We start from the raw sequence: 16,486 nt of genomic DNA on the forward strand, positions 1-16,486 counted from the left end.
ATTTTTTAAATACTATTTTTCCAAATTTGATCTATTTATTATTATTTTAAACCTTAAAAATGGGGCGTATTGGTCTTTTATTTTGAAGGTGATGACCGGAAGCGTCTCTTCTTCTCTGCCTCACCTTGACGCAGGTCCTGGGTGGATGAAGGGTGTGATGGGTGAACGATGGAGGCCGCTTCAGGAGCTTCAGGTCGCCGTGAATAAAACCCTCGGAGGCTCCAGACTTCAGATCTGAACCGTCGCTGCTTCCTGAACAGGTGAGTCGTCATCACCTGACTGTGACATCACAGCCCAGAGTCAACAACACGGATGTGACCGTGCTGCCTGCGTGTTTACTGTGTTTACTGGGATTTAATGCTCATATTTCTGCTCCTCCGTCTGCGTGTGCAGAGTAAAATGATTTATTCGTGTTTTTTAAACATAAATCACATTTATTTGTGACATTAAATCAATAAAACAGCAGAAAATAAGCTAAAAACCAACTAAACTAAAACCAACCTGTGTTATGATGTTATGGTTTTATTATTTATACAGATTTTATCCATTTTAATCATTTATTTTATTCTATTTTGTTTTTTTAATCATCTTCTTACTGTTGATCACATTTATTTATATTGTGTATGATCAGTAGTAATAGTACTATTGGTGGTAGTACTACTATTAGTACTAGTATTAGTATCAGTAGTAGTTACTGTTGGAGCTGCTCTACATTCACAGAAGAAGAAACACACACTGACTGTGTGTGTGTGTGTGTGTGTGTGTGTGTGTGTGTGTGTCTGTGTGTGTGTGTGCAGCACCATGTTGGCCAGGAAGGGCCTCCTGCCGGACGGCTTCCTGCTGACCCGCCTGGCGGAGGACCAGAACCAATGGAACCGCAGCCGCTCCAGATCCCAGAGAGCCCGCTTCATCACCAAGACGGGATCCTGCAACGTGGCCCACAAGAACATCAGGGAACAGGTACACCACGGCGCCAAGACCGCTGTCTGAGGATTTAAAGGGACAGTTCACAGTTTTTGAGGTGTGGTTGTCTGAGCTCCTTCCCCACAGTCAGTGTGTCACCTGCAGCATATGGAGGTCGGCACCCCCCCAGTTTGGAGAAGCAGGCAGGAGTCCTAAAAAAGGCCCATCTGAAAAAATCAACATCGGTTTAAGTGTTCGATATGATTAGAATATTTCAGATGGGAAACTGAAGCTGCTCTGCAAAGCCACCAGACTCCATTGACAAAATTAGTAATTTTACCTCACAGAAAACGTGAGTCGGCTGTGTTTACTGCTTTCTCGATCAATGAAACAAACATTAGTTTGGATCTGAACTAATCCTTTAAAACAACACAGTTACACAATAACACAAGCAAACTAACAGACTGAGGCAACGGTAGACCAGCAACTCCCGTGTGTTGGAACGTAAAATTACTGTTTTTGTGAATGGAGTCTGGTGGGTTTGAAGTGACGGAAGAGAAAGAGAACGGCTTCAGTTCCCCATCAAAGCTGAAGATATCAGTTTAAGTGTATGCTATATTAAGAACTGCTTTACATCACTGTCAGACAGACCTTGCTGACATTGAACTGAAGCAAATATATTCATCTTTGCTCTCTTCAAAGCCACCAAACTCCATTGACAAAAACAGTAATTTTACCTCACAGAACACAGGAGCTGCTGGTCTACCACTGCTGCCTTGATCGATGAAATAACACCTTAATTTAGATCTAAACAAACCATTCAAAACACCAAAGTCACACAATGACACAAATAAACTAACTGATTGAAGCAGCAGTAGATTCTCAACTCCTATGTTCTTTGAGGTAAAATTACTGTTTTTGTCAATGGCGTCTGGTGAGTGTGAAGAAAAAGAGAGAGAGAGAGAGCTGTTTCTGTTCCCTGTCATAAGGGGCTCCCTCTTCCTGTTCTGTTTTACTTCCCTTTGTCCTCTTGCCGTGTTTCAGGGTCGCTTCCTGCAGGATGTTTTCACCACCATGGTGGACCTGAAGTGGCAGCACTCCCTCCTCATCTTCACCTCGGCCTTTCTCTGCTCCTGGATGCTCTTCGCTATGATCTGGTGGCTCCTGGCCTTCGCTCACGGGGACCTGGAGCCCAGAGACCCCAACGCCGGCCCGGGTCCTGTCCCCTGCGTCACCGCCATCCACTCCTTCACCTCCGCCTTCCTCTTCTCCATCGAGGTCCAGGTGAGAGCCGTCGTGCTCGTTGGCTGATCCTGGCGCAGTCGTTTGTGGTTTTGTTTGACGTCCTGTCGGTCTGCTGCAGGTGACCATCGGTTTCGGAGGCAGGATGGTGACGGAGGAGTGTCCTCTGGCGATCACCGTGTTGATCATCCAGAACATTCTGGGGCTGATCATCAACGCCGTGATGCTCGGCTGCGTGTTCATGAAGACGGCGCAGGCCAACCGCCGAGCTGAGACGCTCATCTTCTCCAGAAATGCCGTCATTGCTCCTCGAAACGGTCGGCCGACCTTCATGTTCAGAGTCGGAGACCTGAGGAAGAGTATGATCATCTCTGCCACCGTCCAACTGCAGGTGACGTCTGACGCAGCTGACTTGGAAACAATAGCTTAGAACAGGATTTAGCTTTATATCGTGCAGAGGACAGTCAGTATGGATCGACGGTAGCAGGATGCTACATTCAAAACAACAAAATAAAGATGGAAAATGGGTACAGAGAGACACACAACAACCATTAAAGGCACAAAACAACCAAAAAGAGACATAAATGATCACTGAAAGATGCTAAATGACCAAAAAAAGGTTGAAAATGACCAGAAAGAGACATAAATTACCAGAGAAAGACATAAATGACGATGAGTAATGGCCATGAAGAAACACAAAACAACAAAAAAGAACATAAATTACCCCAAAAAGACACAAAATGGCCACAAAAAGATGCTAAATTATCAAAGAAAATTACCAGCTGGTTAAAGACACTAACGTTGCTGACGTTTTCCCTGCAGGTGATCCGGCGGACGGTGACGGCGGAGGGCGAGGTGATCCCAGTGTCCCAGCTGGACATCCAGGTGGAGAACCCTCTGAGGAGTAACGGCATCTTCCTGGTTTCCCCTCTGATCATCAGCCACACCATGGAGAGAGGGAGTCCTCTGTACGAGCTCTCCGCCCCGTCGCTGGCCTCCGAGGATCTGGAGATCATCGTCATCCTGGAAGGTCAGGAACCCTTTTTTCATATCCTGGTGTCTGAATGAGTGGTAGGTACCAGACTACATTCACAAAAACAGGGATTTTAGCTCACAGGACACAGGAGCTGCTGGTCTGCTGCTGCCTCCATCAGTTAGTTTGTTTGTGTTATTGTGTGTTTCACAAACATTGTTTCTGATCAGAAGTCTTTAAAACACTAAAATCACACAATAACACAAACAAACTAATAGATCGATGCTGCAGTAAACCAGCAATTCCACAAGGTAAAATCCCTGTTTTAGTGAATGTAGTCTGGTGTGTGTGCTGTTTGTGGTTAAACCAAAAGGATCTTCCAGGTCTCTCTCTGTAGGGATCCTTTCCATGATGCTGTCACACACTTAGAATAACACTCTGAGCCTGTCAGTGGATCAAACAAGCTCTTTTAGTGGACCTACTGTGATCAGGTGCAGTTGTCCCAAAGGATCACGTTGCAGCCATTGCAGCCCGTTTGGTGGCTGCTGGCTGAGGTGATCTACTGGACCAGTTCCAACACTTTTACTACCTACCAGTCACTCAGACACCAGGATGTGGACACAGAGGACCCAGGCCAAAGAACAGCTGTTGTTTCAATTATAGCACATTTGGCTCTGACTCTCTGTTTCTGTAGGTGTGGTAGAAACAACAGGGATCACCATGCAGGCCCGGACCTCCTACACTCCTGAGGAGATCCTGTGGGGGAGGCGCTTCGTGTCCATCATGACGGAGGAGGACGGCCGATATTGCGTCGACTACTCCAAGTTCGGCAACACGGTTCCCATCAAGATGTCGTCTCTCAGCGCCAAGGAGCTGGACCAGACCAGGGGCGTCCAGGAGGGCGGCTCCGAAGCCAACCTGCAGGGCTGGGGGCTGGTCCGAGCCGGCAGGGGAGGCTTCCGCAGAGGGGGCCGGACCTGCGATAGCTCCGCCCCTCAGCCCTGGTACGCCCAATCAGAGAAGCCAGAGAGAGAGGTGGAGCAGAAAGGGCAGAAGAAGAAGGTGCAGCTGGAGGTGATCGGACGGCGGATCGAAGAGGACGGACTGGGGGAGGCGAGCGAGTGACGACCAGGAAGCTGTTCACACTAAATAATTCTAACAGTAAACTTTACGTACACAGCACTTTTCTTTACAAGCTTACACAGTGACAGCAGCTCTTCAGGGCGCCGTCCTGACTGTTTATGGCTACGTTTGGTACAGTCTGGGTGATTTCCACTAACATTCAACTACATTCCAGTAAACTCTCACATGAGCAGCATGACATGGACCCTAAATATTCCAGTAATAACGGGAACAGCAGCCCAGTCAGGATGGAAATGGCTCCTGTAACCACCGACAATGTTGTCACGACGCCCAGTCAGGAGCAGGCGTGAAGTCCAGCACGGAAAATGAGGCATCTTAGAGAGTTAGTGGCCTGTTACGGCGCCTTTCCACTAGTACCCACTCAGCTCTACTCGGCTCGGCACGGTTTGGTTGCGCTTCCATTACAGAAGCGTACCACCTCAAAGTGGGGGGGTCGTCGTAGCAAGGCGGGCCGAAACTCCATCCATCCATCCATCCATTTTCTATACTGCTTATCCGTCAGGGTCGCAGGGGGAGCTGGAGCCTATCCCAGCTGACTTCGGGCGAGAGGCGGGGTCACCCTGGACTGGTCGCCAGCCAATCACAGGGCCACATACAGACAGACAGACAGACAGACAACCTTTCACTCTTACACTCACACCTACGGGCAATTTAGAGTTACCAATTAACCTGATGTGCATGTCTTTGGATTTTGGGAGGAAGCCGGAGTACCTGGAGAGAAGGGCCGAAACTCCGGTGGCGTAGTTTGTATACGGCACAAACAAACACAACTAAGGACCTGGAGCGTTTGGTCTGCGTGGATCCCTTTACCTCGTTCACAGAAACAATAAAACGGAGGGTTTGAGTCGCTCTTGTGACTCATCAAGTGACGCCGCTCCCTGATTGGCCAATCAGTGGCCTGCAGTCTGGTGACGTCACATTCACAGCTCGACTCCCCGGGAAACCCTGGCAGAGGAGGGACTAAAATAGTATCTGGTACCAGCGCTAGTGGAAACGCAACCAAACCGAGTCGAGTCGAGTCGATTTGAGCCGAGTAGGCACTAGTGGAAACGTGCCGTTAGTTCAAGTTCAAGTTTCTTTATTGTCATCATGCAAGATAACGAAATTTTGCAGACTCCCGGCAAGGCACATACATACAATAAGGCAGAATAATTAGAACAGACAACAAACAAAATGTATGTGCAAAATAACATCAGTGACGAGGAGCTGATGGAGACGTTTAGATTCTGCAGCAGAGATCTGGTTCAGTTTGAGGAGATCTGGTTCAGTTTGAGGAGATCTGGTTCAGTTTGAGGAGAGCATCATGGGCCTGATATTAGATCTGATGCTCGCTCATGTGGAGCTTTATAAGTAAAGATTGATAGATTTATTGACGGGCTGAAGGAGTGAAGAAATGAGCCCGTTCAGGACTTTACTCAGCTGTTTCAGTTTCCTCTAAATCGTCGTGTTCGGGGTTTTCTCCTGTGTCGTAACCCTAAACCTAACCCATCGATAAGTTAACACAGGGCTTAAGTCTGGGCTCAGTCTAAGAGTTTTCTTAACAAAGACCAGGACTAGTAAAGTCCAGCTGGATCTCAAGGGTACAACGGGGAAGGGAAAAGGTGGACGCCGACAAAATAACAAAGAGACGACAAGAGGTTTTTCCAAGAATGTAATAGATCTTTTCTGTTTCGCCATTATTTTACATTAATGTCTTCATTAGAACAGCGTTCGTTTCAGGATATCAGTAAAATCTGAACACACCTCAGTGTCACTGTTACTGCCGTGCTTCTTTTACCGTTTTTATATCCCAGTCACATAAAATCCAGTGTTCATAAAGTTTATTATATTGTATTTAAGTCATATAAAGCCTGGTGTTATATGTGACAGTATTTAAACCCTGTAGTTTGTGATATTCACTGTGCTGTTGTTTTTCTTAGTTTTAGATTCATTCAGATGTAAACGTTAGTATGTATGATGTGTAATAAATCTATTTTTTGTATGTTTGCTGTCACGGCGTGTTGTGTTCAGGGAACGTTGGAGATGTTCAGACTGTTAAAACGGCAGCAGGAGAATCTGAATCATTTCCAGGAAGAGGAACAACTAAATGATAATAATAAGTCAGATATAAGTATAATAAATATCAGAGTTCTTTCCTGGTGTATCTTCCTCTAAATGGACCATAACTGACTACATGAATTGAAGAAGATAGTAAACTAGAGACTGAGAGCAGAAACTGTTCACTTAGCTGATAAATCAGTTCCTCATTGACTTCCATCCAATCAGACTTCTGTTTGGAGCCAGTGGAGTCGCCCCCTGCTGGACACTAGAGAGGACACCGACACTCTTTATAGACTGATACCGACCAATCAGAGGACACTTCTTTATAGACTGATACCGACCAATCAGAGGACGCTTCTTTATACAGACTGTGATACCAACAATATCAACAGACACGTCAATAGCCCTCGTCTATGTACCAAAGAGAAACCACTTGTCGATATTTAAGTTGTAGAAATGTTCACTTTGTTGGCCCTGCAGTAGTTAGAAGTTAAAAGTGGTTTTATCAAATAAAATTGAAAGACCGGAGCCACCAAACCTTTTGATGGCACCAATTTTCAGCAGAATAAAGAAAGATAATGAAATGCTGAACAGATCAGAGTCTGATCTGGAACATGGTTTATGTCACTCTTTGTCTCCCCATCTGAAATAAATAATTTAATCTAATGTTTGATGGTTTTATTTGTTGAGTTTTAAGTCAATAAAAAAGAGCTGAGCTGTTACCAGAAAAGAAACCAGACTGGAAATTTAATGCAAAAACAAAACGCAGTATTTTCTTTTTTTCCCGGATTTATTGTTAAATGAAATATAAAGTACAAATTGCAAAATTAGCCAATAAGGTGACAAAAGTCATTCTGTATTGACGTGAGAACCTGAAGGAACCACAGGCCCCTAAAACAAACAACACTCAGTTTAGTTCATGTTAACTTAATTCCTGAAACACTGAAGCACAGTTAACCTGCAGTTATCATTCAGATCCAACACCACCAGACGCTCAGCAGGGACCCCGCCAGGGCCAGGACGGGCGTCGCCGTGGTAACGGCGTTGCCAGAGTTGCACAGGTTGCTGCTGCAGCAGCGGTAGGTGAAGCCGGAGATCGCCGGGAACATCTGGGTGAGACGAGAGTTGTCGCAGTCTGTGTACCTGATACACTGACGGATGGTCTTCCCACCTGGAGAGAGAAACACACACACACACACACACACACACACACACACACACACACACACCGTTAGTTTGTTTGTGTTATTGTATGACTTGGTGTCGTAAAGGGTTGGTTCAGATCCAACACAATCTTTGTGTAACACACAACTTAAACAAACTGAGGCAGCAGTAGACCAGCAACTCCTGTGTCCTCTATGATTAAATTACTGATTTTGTGAATGTAGTCTGGTGTGTTAGCAGCAGTATGACGTCTGTTTGCAGGGGTGCATTGTAACCGAGGGCACTGACAAAATAATGTTGTCACATTTCACTGCACATTATACTGTGTATAACTGTGTATGTGACAAATAAAGGTCTTGAATCCTGCCATAGAGGGTCATCTGATCATAAAACACTTATTTGTGCTGTTTTGCAAACTAATAAAATCCATATAATTTGTCTTTAAAGCAGTGAAAACAGGCTGCGGTGTCCTGGGGAACAAGTCACGACCACGAGAGGTCATCTACTTGGTATTTCAGTTCACCTGTGAAATACAAATATACAGAAGGATGATTATAAAGTGCCGCCTGATAACCGACCTCTTTCACTCAGAGATATGCACGAGTCTTCATACGTGCACTCCTGCACATTCTGACAGCGTCCGGTGTAATCAGAGCACTTATAGCAGCGAAGACCAGCACCTGAGGAGGAAGAAGAGGAAACGGCTTTTATTATAACTCTATTATGTATTATCACTTTATTCAGCTGCAGGCCAAGTCAGCAATGAACACACCAGGTGTGGTGAAGCCTGAACAGGTGAACAGACAGCTGGAGAGAATGTCATGTGACTGTTTCCTGTTTTTATGATTACAACATAATACAGTAAAAATGCTTTTAATCAGTAGAGGATGAAGTACTCAGATCCTCACCCTGCTGTTGTTTTTTCTGTAATTATTGTTTATATAATTGTTTCTTTTGTGTATATAGGTTTTTCCTCTGTATATATTATATTATTGCTATTTAATTTTCTATTTCTTTAACTGTGTGCTTTTGTCTGTGCCCTTGAGCTGCTGTAACAGCAAACTTTCCCCACTGAGGGATCAATAAACAATATCTAATCTAATCTAATCAAAAAAGGATCACTACAACTATGTAAACATACTCCATTACATGTAAAAGTCTTCCATTCATAAGCTGATTTAAATAAAAGCACAAAAGTATTATCAGCTTCATGTAGATAAAGTATCATTATCTTACTTTTGATTATTTACAGCAGCAGCTAGCTAGTTGATTCAGATTAGCTTCAGCTTTGTTGTTGCTCTGGCTAACAGGAGCTAACAAGCTAAGTCTGGTAGCAGCTGTTGAGGTTGCTAGCTTAATAGAGGCTATGCTGTTTTCTTAACAAGGTCATTAATGAACACTTAGCGTGATGTCGATCTGTTAGCGGCTACATTAGTGAGTTGTAAGATGTCTGTAGGAAGCTTTTGAGTCCAAAGCCAAAGACATATAATCTCCTAATACACCACACAACATAAAATAATAATGATTAAAAATCTGCCTGCTCTTATAAACTCTCTCTTTACGCTGACGATGCTGCTTTGATAATATCCACTTTTAGCTAAAGCAGTACTTTTAAACCCCTTTTAAACACAGGCTCAGAGTGTTATTCTAAGTGTGTGACAGCATCATGGAAAGGATCCCTACAGAGAGAGACCTGGAAGATCCTTTTGGTTTAACCACAAACAGCACACACACCAGACTACATTCACTAAAACAGGGATTTTAGAGAACAGGACACAGGAGCTGCTGCTCTGCTGCTGCCTCCATCGGGTAGTTAGTTTGTGGTTTTTGTGTGACTTTGGTGTTTTAAAGGGTTAGCTCAGGTAATAACTAACCATTTAAAACATCAAAGTCACACAAAGTCCCAAGTTCTGTGAAGTAAAATCCCTGTTTTTATCAATGGAGTCTGGTGTGTTGGTGACAGTGATGCAGCAAAAACTACTGGTAGTTATTTTGGCAGTTAATTACTACATTCATAGCCAGGAAAGCAATCCTGTTAATTCTCCCACAACATTAAAATATTCCTGCTCATTTTCAAAATCTTAAGCAGAATTAAGTTTAAGAATTAAGTCAAGTCTCATTTGAATTTAAAGGTTTTTTTTACTGGTCGTCTTTAAGATCTTCCACCTTCCCTGTTTTCCACTTTCACTGGAGATAAACTTGACAGTTGAATTGTTTGCCAGACTTGGTGACTGCAGTCTTTTAACTACCTTTCTTGCAGTCAAATGAATCTATAATCTCTATCATAAACAATTTATTCAGTGTTATACATTATTCATTTAGTCATTGTGTGTGAAAACCTATTGGGCAACAAACCCGACTGTTATTCTGATGTAAATTCAAAGTTATTTTCAGGAATATGAGGTGGTTTTGGTGTTGGAGGTGTGAATGTCTCCTGGTCTACTCACCCAGATGAAGCATCCCAAAACAAACCAGCAGGAACAGTCCGAGGCAGCGCTTCATGTCGTCTCCCTGCAAGCCAGAAATGAAACCAGACAGGAGAAGGAGTTCGGCTCCGATCTGCTCCACTGTGACCCGAGGCAGACGGCAGTCCACTGAGAACGGCTCTTTGTCCCGCGGACCACAAAGACTGCCTGTCTGGCCAAACCTCCTCCTCCTCCTTCCCTCCAACAATCACTTGGCCACCGCCTCACTGGGGCTTTTATTATGGCGGTAGTACTCTGATTATGTATGCTGCTTTTCATCTATTTAAAGGTCTTTTCACACACCAGAGTCATTCCACTCCTACAGTGGCGTCCATGGTGACTTCTCAGGCATTATTGACTTTCATTCCTCTGTGATTAACATGACCCTGATTAATACGGTGGCCCTGAGGGCACACAAGCAAATCAGGAAAACATCAACGTGGGTGTCATGTTTAGAAAAACACATGCTGCACAGTGAGAAAGAACAACCAAAGCCACTAAAATGATCCAACAAAACACAACTAAATATAGAAACACAACACAACAACGGCTGCAACGTGATCCTTTGGGACAACTGCACCTGATCACAGTAGGTCCACTAAAAGAGCTTGTTTGATCCACTGACAGGCTCAGAGTGTTATTCTAAGTGTGTGACAGCATCATGGAAAGGATCCCTACAGAGAGAGACCTGGAAGATCCTTTTGGTTTAACCACAAACAGCCGTTATATCGCTCTCTGCACACACACCAGACTACATTCACTAAAACAGGGGTTTTAGAGAACAGGACACAGGAGCTGCTGGTCTGCTGCTGCCTCCATCAGTCAGTGTTTGTGTTATTGTGTGTGACACAAATATTATATTGGATCTTAACTCACCCTTTAAAACACCAAAGTTACACAATAACACAAACAAACTAATCAATCAGGCAGCAGTGGACCAGCAACTCCATAAAGTAAAATCCCTGTTTTTATGAATGTAGTCTGGTGTGTGTGCTGTTTGTGGTTAAACCAAAAGGATCTTCCAGGTCTCTCTCTGTAGGGATCCTTTCCACTGAGCAACTCCTGTGTTCTGTGAGGTAAAATGACTGTTTTTGTCAATGGAGTCTGGTGTCTTTGAATTATACTTTATTTTCTCAATCCTATGAGAAGCAAAGAAACATTCAGACTTTTAGATTAATTTGAGTTTTGGGGTTTTAACCTGAACACGGCAGGATGGTCTGTGGCAGTGCATTTACTGAAGCACTCTACATTTACCTGATAATTTATTATTCAGATTATTAAAAACAACATAATCAACTGATAAAATATGATTAGATTACCATAACACATTAATGATCAATAACTACAATCCAGTAAAACACATTATTCTGAAATGGGCCATTCTGCATAATGAGCACTTTTACTTTTGGTACTTTCAGTACATTTAGACGACCTACACTGTGGTAGATCAGAGTACTTCTTCTTCTTCTTCTTCTTCTTCAGTCTGTGCTCCTCCCTCTCATGTGGGAGACTCTGGCGTTGGTTTGGTATTTCAGTATTTAGACGTCATCACCAAAATCTAACCTTTAGATCTGGTTCAGCTTCAGCCATCTTCAAAAACCCTTATTATGTTTTATTTAGAGTGGCATAACTTTATTGATACACAATGGAGAGACAAGCGGAGAACACTGGTCCTTTAAATCTGTTTGCCATAAAATATTTTATTTAAGGAACGTTTACTGTGAATTATTAATACAGAATCAGAATCAGAACTCCTTTAATAATCCCCAGGGGAACATTGCTTTTTGTTACACACAGCTCCAAAAGAATCAGAATAAACTTCAAACACGAAAGTAATAATAATGATAATAATTACTGTCTCCTTGATAATTAATGTTTTGTGTTTTTTACAACTTTGATCGGTTCTGTAACGATTCTGTGAGTAATTCTAACTAATTGTTGCATCTTTTTCTTGTGTTTTAGGCTCCTGGGCAGCTTTATACTTTACTAAACTGGAAAAAAAAAGAGACATAAAATGCTAAGAAAGCTAAAAAAAATAACCAAGATGATCCTAGAAGTAGTTTTATAGATAGTTTTGACTTTATTCTTCAGTCTTTGGTGTACGTAAGATCTCCGACTGATGAACAGCACACTGTGCAAACGCTGGTGGGTTCTGCAGACTGTTTCCTCAGAAAACCACAGACTGTGAGTGTGATGACACAGAAAAAGCAGAGTTTTCTGTGCAGGGCTTTGGCTGGATGTGTTTGTCATGTATCAGTCCCAGGGTGTGACAGACGGGACCGTCAGCTGCTGCACACAGAGGAGCGACTGTATGTGCATCCAGCTGCTGTCTGAAGCTGCACGGAGGCCTTTTGTCCAAACATTCGTTCTTCATTTAAACTACTTCACTTTCCCCGCAGTTAACAGTGAAGAATAAATCTGATAAATACACGCCACAGGACTTAAGACAGATACTGACACTATCGCTTATTTTCTTTGTCCCCTTTGCCCTAATTCTCCTCCAGGACCCCTTTTGGAGCCATAAGGATTTAGTTTAAATGAATGTTAAATCTGGAATTTTTAAACCTGATTATTTACATATCCTGGTGTCTGAATGACTGGTAGGTACTAAAAGTGTTGGAATTGGTCCACAAACAGCCGTTAAATCAAGACAAATCAAAACACCAGACTCTGTTGAAAAAACAGTCAATTTTACATGTGTCGATGTTCTGTAGCTAAAATTGATGTTTTTGTCAATGGAGTCTGGTGGCCTTGAAAAGAGTGATATAACTGCTGTTTCTGACTGCTTCCTGTCTTTATGCCAAGATAAATGACACTAATCTCCTCCTAGCTTGTGCTCCATACGTCTCAACTAACTTCCAGCAATAAAGTGAACAAATCCATTTCCCTAAAATGTTCAAACTATTTGTAATGATTGCTTTATGGTTCACTTTAAGCTCCTTTCATATCACTCCAAACTTAAACATCATTAAGGGAGAACTAAACCATTTTTAAACCTGGGTCCTATTTGTATATATTTTGGTATCTAAATGACTGGAAGGTACAAAAAGTTTTCAGCTGGCAGTCGTGAACCAGACTCCATTGACAAAAACAGTAATTTTAGCTCACAGAACACAGGAGTTGCTCCCTTGATCGGTTACTTTTCGATGTAAAAACACTGGAGTTAAGGAAAAAAACGACTCCAACCATCATCAGGATAGTTCACACTCATTTTCTGGGTTCAGATGGACTTCGGGGGCGTTTAATTTAAAACAAAACACCAGATTTTATCAACTCTTCGTAAGCTGTCTGTGGAAACACCTGTAAAAAGGCTGTAAAAAGTACAACACTTCCCTCTGAAAGTATCGTGTTAGAGAAACTACTTTGACATCTAGTGCTAAAACAACGCTGCCTTTAACTCACAATAATCCCGTATCTTCATCATGTGCTCGGACAGTGTGAATAAAGGTGATGTCAGGCTGCGGGCAGCTGCAGACTCTGGTTAACGACAACAAAGATCATTTCATTGAGCCCCGTCAGCGCACAAAGACGACACAGTTTCACCACCAGCCAGCCTCCATTCACTTTCTGACACTTTCTGGTGGCAGCAGCAGCAGAAGACGATCATCGCTGCTGGCAGATGTAAAAGCTGGTGTTGAAAAGCAGTTTTTGGCTCCTATCAAATGAAATTATTCAGAGCATTGTGGGGTGTCAGATCTCTTCCTGGCCTGTTTTGTTTCTGCTAGCGGACACATTTCCTTCCTTTTCTACAGACTGGAGTCCAAGCGGCTGTTTAACTTGGCAGGAGACCGTTTGTTCTCTGGTGGAAGTCCTTTCGCTCTCACCACACGTCCCCACATACTAAAGAACGTATGCTTTGGTGCATAACTTGGAAAAACTCTCCATTAAACTGTAGCCGGGGTCTTTGACAGCCTCTCCGCCCCTGACCTCTGACCTCTGATCCAGCCTGAGATCCCTTCACCTCCTGCTGAGTTCCTCTACAGACACTCTGTATTAAAGGAGAAGTTCACTCAATGGATACGTCCGTTATATTATTATATTCTATTTTGTATTGACTGGGACTTGTTGAAACAGTAAGAGTCTGAGTTTTCTTTTTGGTTTGTGTCAATACACCAATTTTCTGTTGTGTAATGCAGAAGACTGTATGACAGCAAAAGGATGTATTTCATGGTGTTAACATTTTAAATAAAAATATTTAGGAGAAATAAGGAGCAGTTCAAAATTTCTGTAGATACTCTTATTTGCCTGAGAAAGTCTATGAGGTTTGGCGCACGCAGCTCAAGAGAACAATTGTGCTACAACTTCCTGGGGTCACAAGTCAGTTAAATATGAACTGCACACGCGATACACATATTTTTACACTCAGTGTGATTTACATGTCGCCAAGATGCCGAACATCGCGACTACACGTCCACAAAACCGCTTAGAAATAATAGAAAAAAGACGCTTCAGAACTTGCCTGGAAATTATCGCGTTTTTAAGATTCCTTCAGTATCAAACTAATCCAGCGACACGTGTCTTCACATCCACAGGTACACCACAGGCAGGAACTGCTAGTAGCTAATTCGGCACACTTTGAATGGAGCCAACATGTAAATAAATATGTTCTAATTCAACGCCAGCTAAATATATCCATGAGTATGCGTAACGGACTGACTTCACCACACTTCCTGTTTACACCCTCCGATGCATTATGGGAACTGTAATTACAAAAGTGCAGAGCTTGATTATAAATCAAATACAAATAAGAAAAATAATAGTAATAGGAACCTTTTGGCAGTAATAAAGCTCAGAATATCTCATCAACATGGTTCTTTCCCTGACATTCATTCATATGCACATTATCCCAAAGTACTTGTGTTATATTAATGGGGGAAACATGCAAATAGCCACCAGTCTCAATTGACAAAAACAGTAATTTTACCTCTGAGAACACTGGAGTTGTTGGTCTAGTAAAAGTGAATATGGTGTTTTAACACATTAATTCAGATCTGAAATAACCATTTAAAACACCAAAGACACACAATAACACAAACTAACTAACTGATCAAGGCCACAGTAGCTCAGCAGCTCCTGTGTTCTATTAGGTAAAATCCCTGTTTTAGTGAATGTAGTCTGGTGTGTGTGCTGTTTGTGGTTAAACCAAAAGGATCTTCCAGGTCTCTCTCTGTAGGGATCCTTTCCATGATGCTGTCACACACTTAGAATAACACTCTGAGCCTGTCAGTGGATCAAACAAGCTCTTTTAGTGGACCTACTGTGATCAGGTGCAGTTGTCCCAAAGGATCACGTTGCAGCCATTGCAGCCCGTTTGGTGGCTGCTGGCTGAGGTGATCTACTGGACCAGTTCCAACACTTTTACTACCTACCAGTCACTCAGACACCAGGATGTGGACAGAGAGGATCTTGGTTAAAAATACCAGTTATACTTTAACCTTAAATATCCCTCAGTGGTTTAAGGCACCTTTGAAATGGACTGACCTGTAAACTTCTTGTCAGTGTTTTTTAATTCCTTGTTTACTGCGTAGTTGACTTCATATTTCCAAATAAAATTAGGGATCATAAACCCCATTTTGATTGTGCCAATGCTGCAGCTAAAACAAGCTTAAATTTCTTACATCCCATAAAGTAAATAAATAATATTCACCTGACAACAAGACAACAGAACTACTTCAGATAAAATGTCTGTTAAGGTGTATTTTTTAAAGAAAAAACACAGAAATCAAGTAGCCACAAATTTCTTTTGGTTCACCAACATTCAAATCCAACTCCAGCAGTGAAAAATCTCACAGTTCAGCAAACATTAACAACTTAAAGCCGACTCCATGCAGCTCTGGAGTCCAATTACAATCAGCCAGACGTCGATATAAAGATGATCAGCCATTAAAAACACAGTATACAGTATAAGGCATAGCACAAAATATTGGCATCCTTGAGTCAAATGTTTTTGGATCGAACCTGCGGCGGTAAAATTGAAATGTGATCAAACTGACAGTCTTTCTGTTCCGATGAGCTCTGTGCTGCACACGAATCATTCAGAAAAAACACACCCGTCTTCAGTCTGACATTACATCCGACCAGAAACAACAAAAACAGCTCAGGCAGCGTCCTGCACACAAACATTAGGCTTCAAAAACAGGTTGGTTTATATCAGTAATAAGTGCATGCATACAATACAGACATGCACAGTGTGTTAACAAAAACAAAGGCAAACAGAGGTCATCTTTCAGTGATATGAAAAGAGCTTAAAGATAACCATACAGCAATTATCAAGAAATAGTTCCAACAGTTTAGGGAAATACATTTGTTCACTTTCTTGCTGGAAGATAAGACAAATGGAGCAAGAGCTAGGAGATTAGTTTAGCTTATTTTAGCATAAGACTGGAAACAGCCAGAAACAGACGTTACACCAGACTACATTCACTAAAACAGGGATTTTAGCTCACAGAGCATGGAGGTTACTGGTCTAGTTACTGTGACTTTGGTGTTTTAACACATTAGTTCAGATCTGAAATAACCCTTTAAACACCAAAATTACACAATAACACACAATTAC

General features: G+C 42.5%; 3 protein-coding genes across 4 annotated transcripts in view; 1 reads left to right on the top strand and 2 right to left on the bottom strand.

Moving 5' to 3' along the window:
• LOC139200906 (small ribosomal subunit protein eS17) overlaps positions 1 to 16,486 on the bottom strand; it is a 164,418-nt gene that overhangs the window by 93,481 nt on the left and 54,451 nt on the right. The gene's annotated exons all lie outside the window — the stretch shown is intronic.
• Positions 802 to 4,243, top strand: kcnj11l (potassium inwardly rectifying channel subfamily J member 11, like). The gene is made up of 5 exons (XM_070830938.1): positions 802 to 960; positions 1,948 to 2,187; positions 2,267 to 2,536; positions 2,968 to 3,175; positions 3,813 to 4,243. Exons 1-5 carry the CDS (start codon positions 802 to 804, stop codon positions 4,241 to 4,243), a joined length of 1,308 nt encoding a protein of 435 aa, XP_070687039.1.
• cd59b (CD59 molecule (CD59 blood group) b) lies at positions 7,083 to 14,551 on the bottom strand. 2 transcript variants are annotated; one of them, XM_070831039.1, is made up of 4 exons: positions 14,390 to 14,551; positions 9,913 to 9,976; positions 8,044 to 8,145; positions 7,083 to 7,472 (listed from the first exon to the last, which is right to left on the bottom strand). In XM_070831039.1, the coding sequence occupies exons 2-4, from the start codon at positions 9,965 to 9,967 to the stop codon at positions 7,273 to 7,275; spliced, it is 357 nt and encodes a 118-aa protein (XP_070687140.1). In that variant the 5' UTR covers positions 9,968 to 9,976; positions 14,390 to 14,551; the 3' UTR covers positions 7,083 to 7,272. The 2 variants fall into 2 exon arrangements, with proteins under 2 accessions (XP_070687140.1, XP_070687141.1); XM_070831040.1 differs by lacking the exon at positions 14,390 to 14,551 and adding an exon at positions 13,333 to 13,401.

The sequence above is a fragment of the Pempheris klunzingeri genome, chromosome 5 (assembly GCF_042242105.1).
Source record: "Pempheris klunzingeri isolate RE-2024b chromosome 5, fPemKlu1.hap1, whole genome shotgun sequence".
NCBI lineage: Eukaryota > Metazoa > Chordata > Actinopteri > Acropomatiformes > Pempheridae > Pempheris > Pempheris klunzingeri.

Coding starts and splice junctions, on each gene's coding strand:
- kcnj11l (XM_070830938.1), top strand. CDS start 802: ATGTTGGCCAGGAAGGGCCTCCTGCCGGACGGCTTCCTGCTGACCCGC. Junction 2,188..2,266: donor TCTTCTCCATCGAGGTCCAG/GTGAGAGCCGTC, acceptor GGTCTGCTGCAG/GTGACCATCGGTTTCGGAGG. Junction 2,537..2,967: donor CTGCCACCGTCCAACTGCAG/GTGACGTCTGAC, acceptor TTTTCCCTGCAG/GTGATCCGGCGGACGGTGAC.
- cd59b (XM_070831039.1), bottom strand. CDS start 9,967: ATGAAGCGCTGCCTCGGACTGTTCCTGCTGGTTTGTTTTGGGATGCTT. Junction 8,146..9,912: donor TTTTGGGATGCTTCATCTGG/GTGAGTAGACCA, acceptor CTTCCTCCTCAG/GTGCTGGTCTTCGCTGCTAT. Junction 7,473..8,043: donor CATATCTCTGAGTGAAAGAG/GTCGGTTATCAG, acceptor TTCTCTCTCCAG/GTGGGAAGACCATCCGTCAG.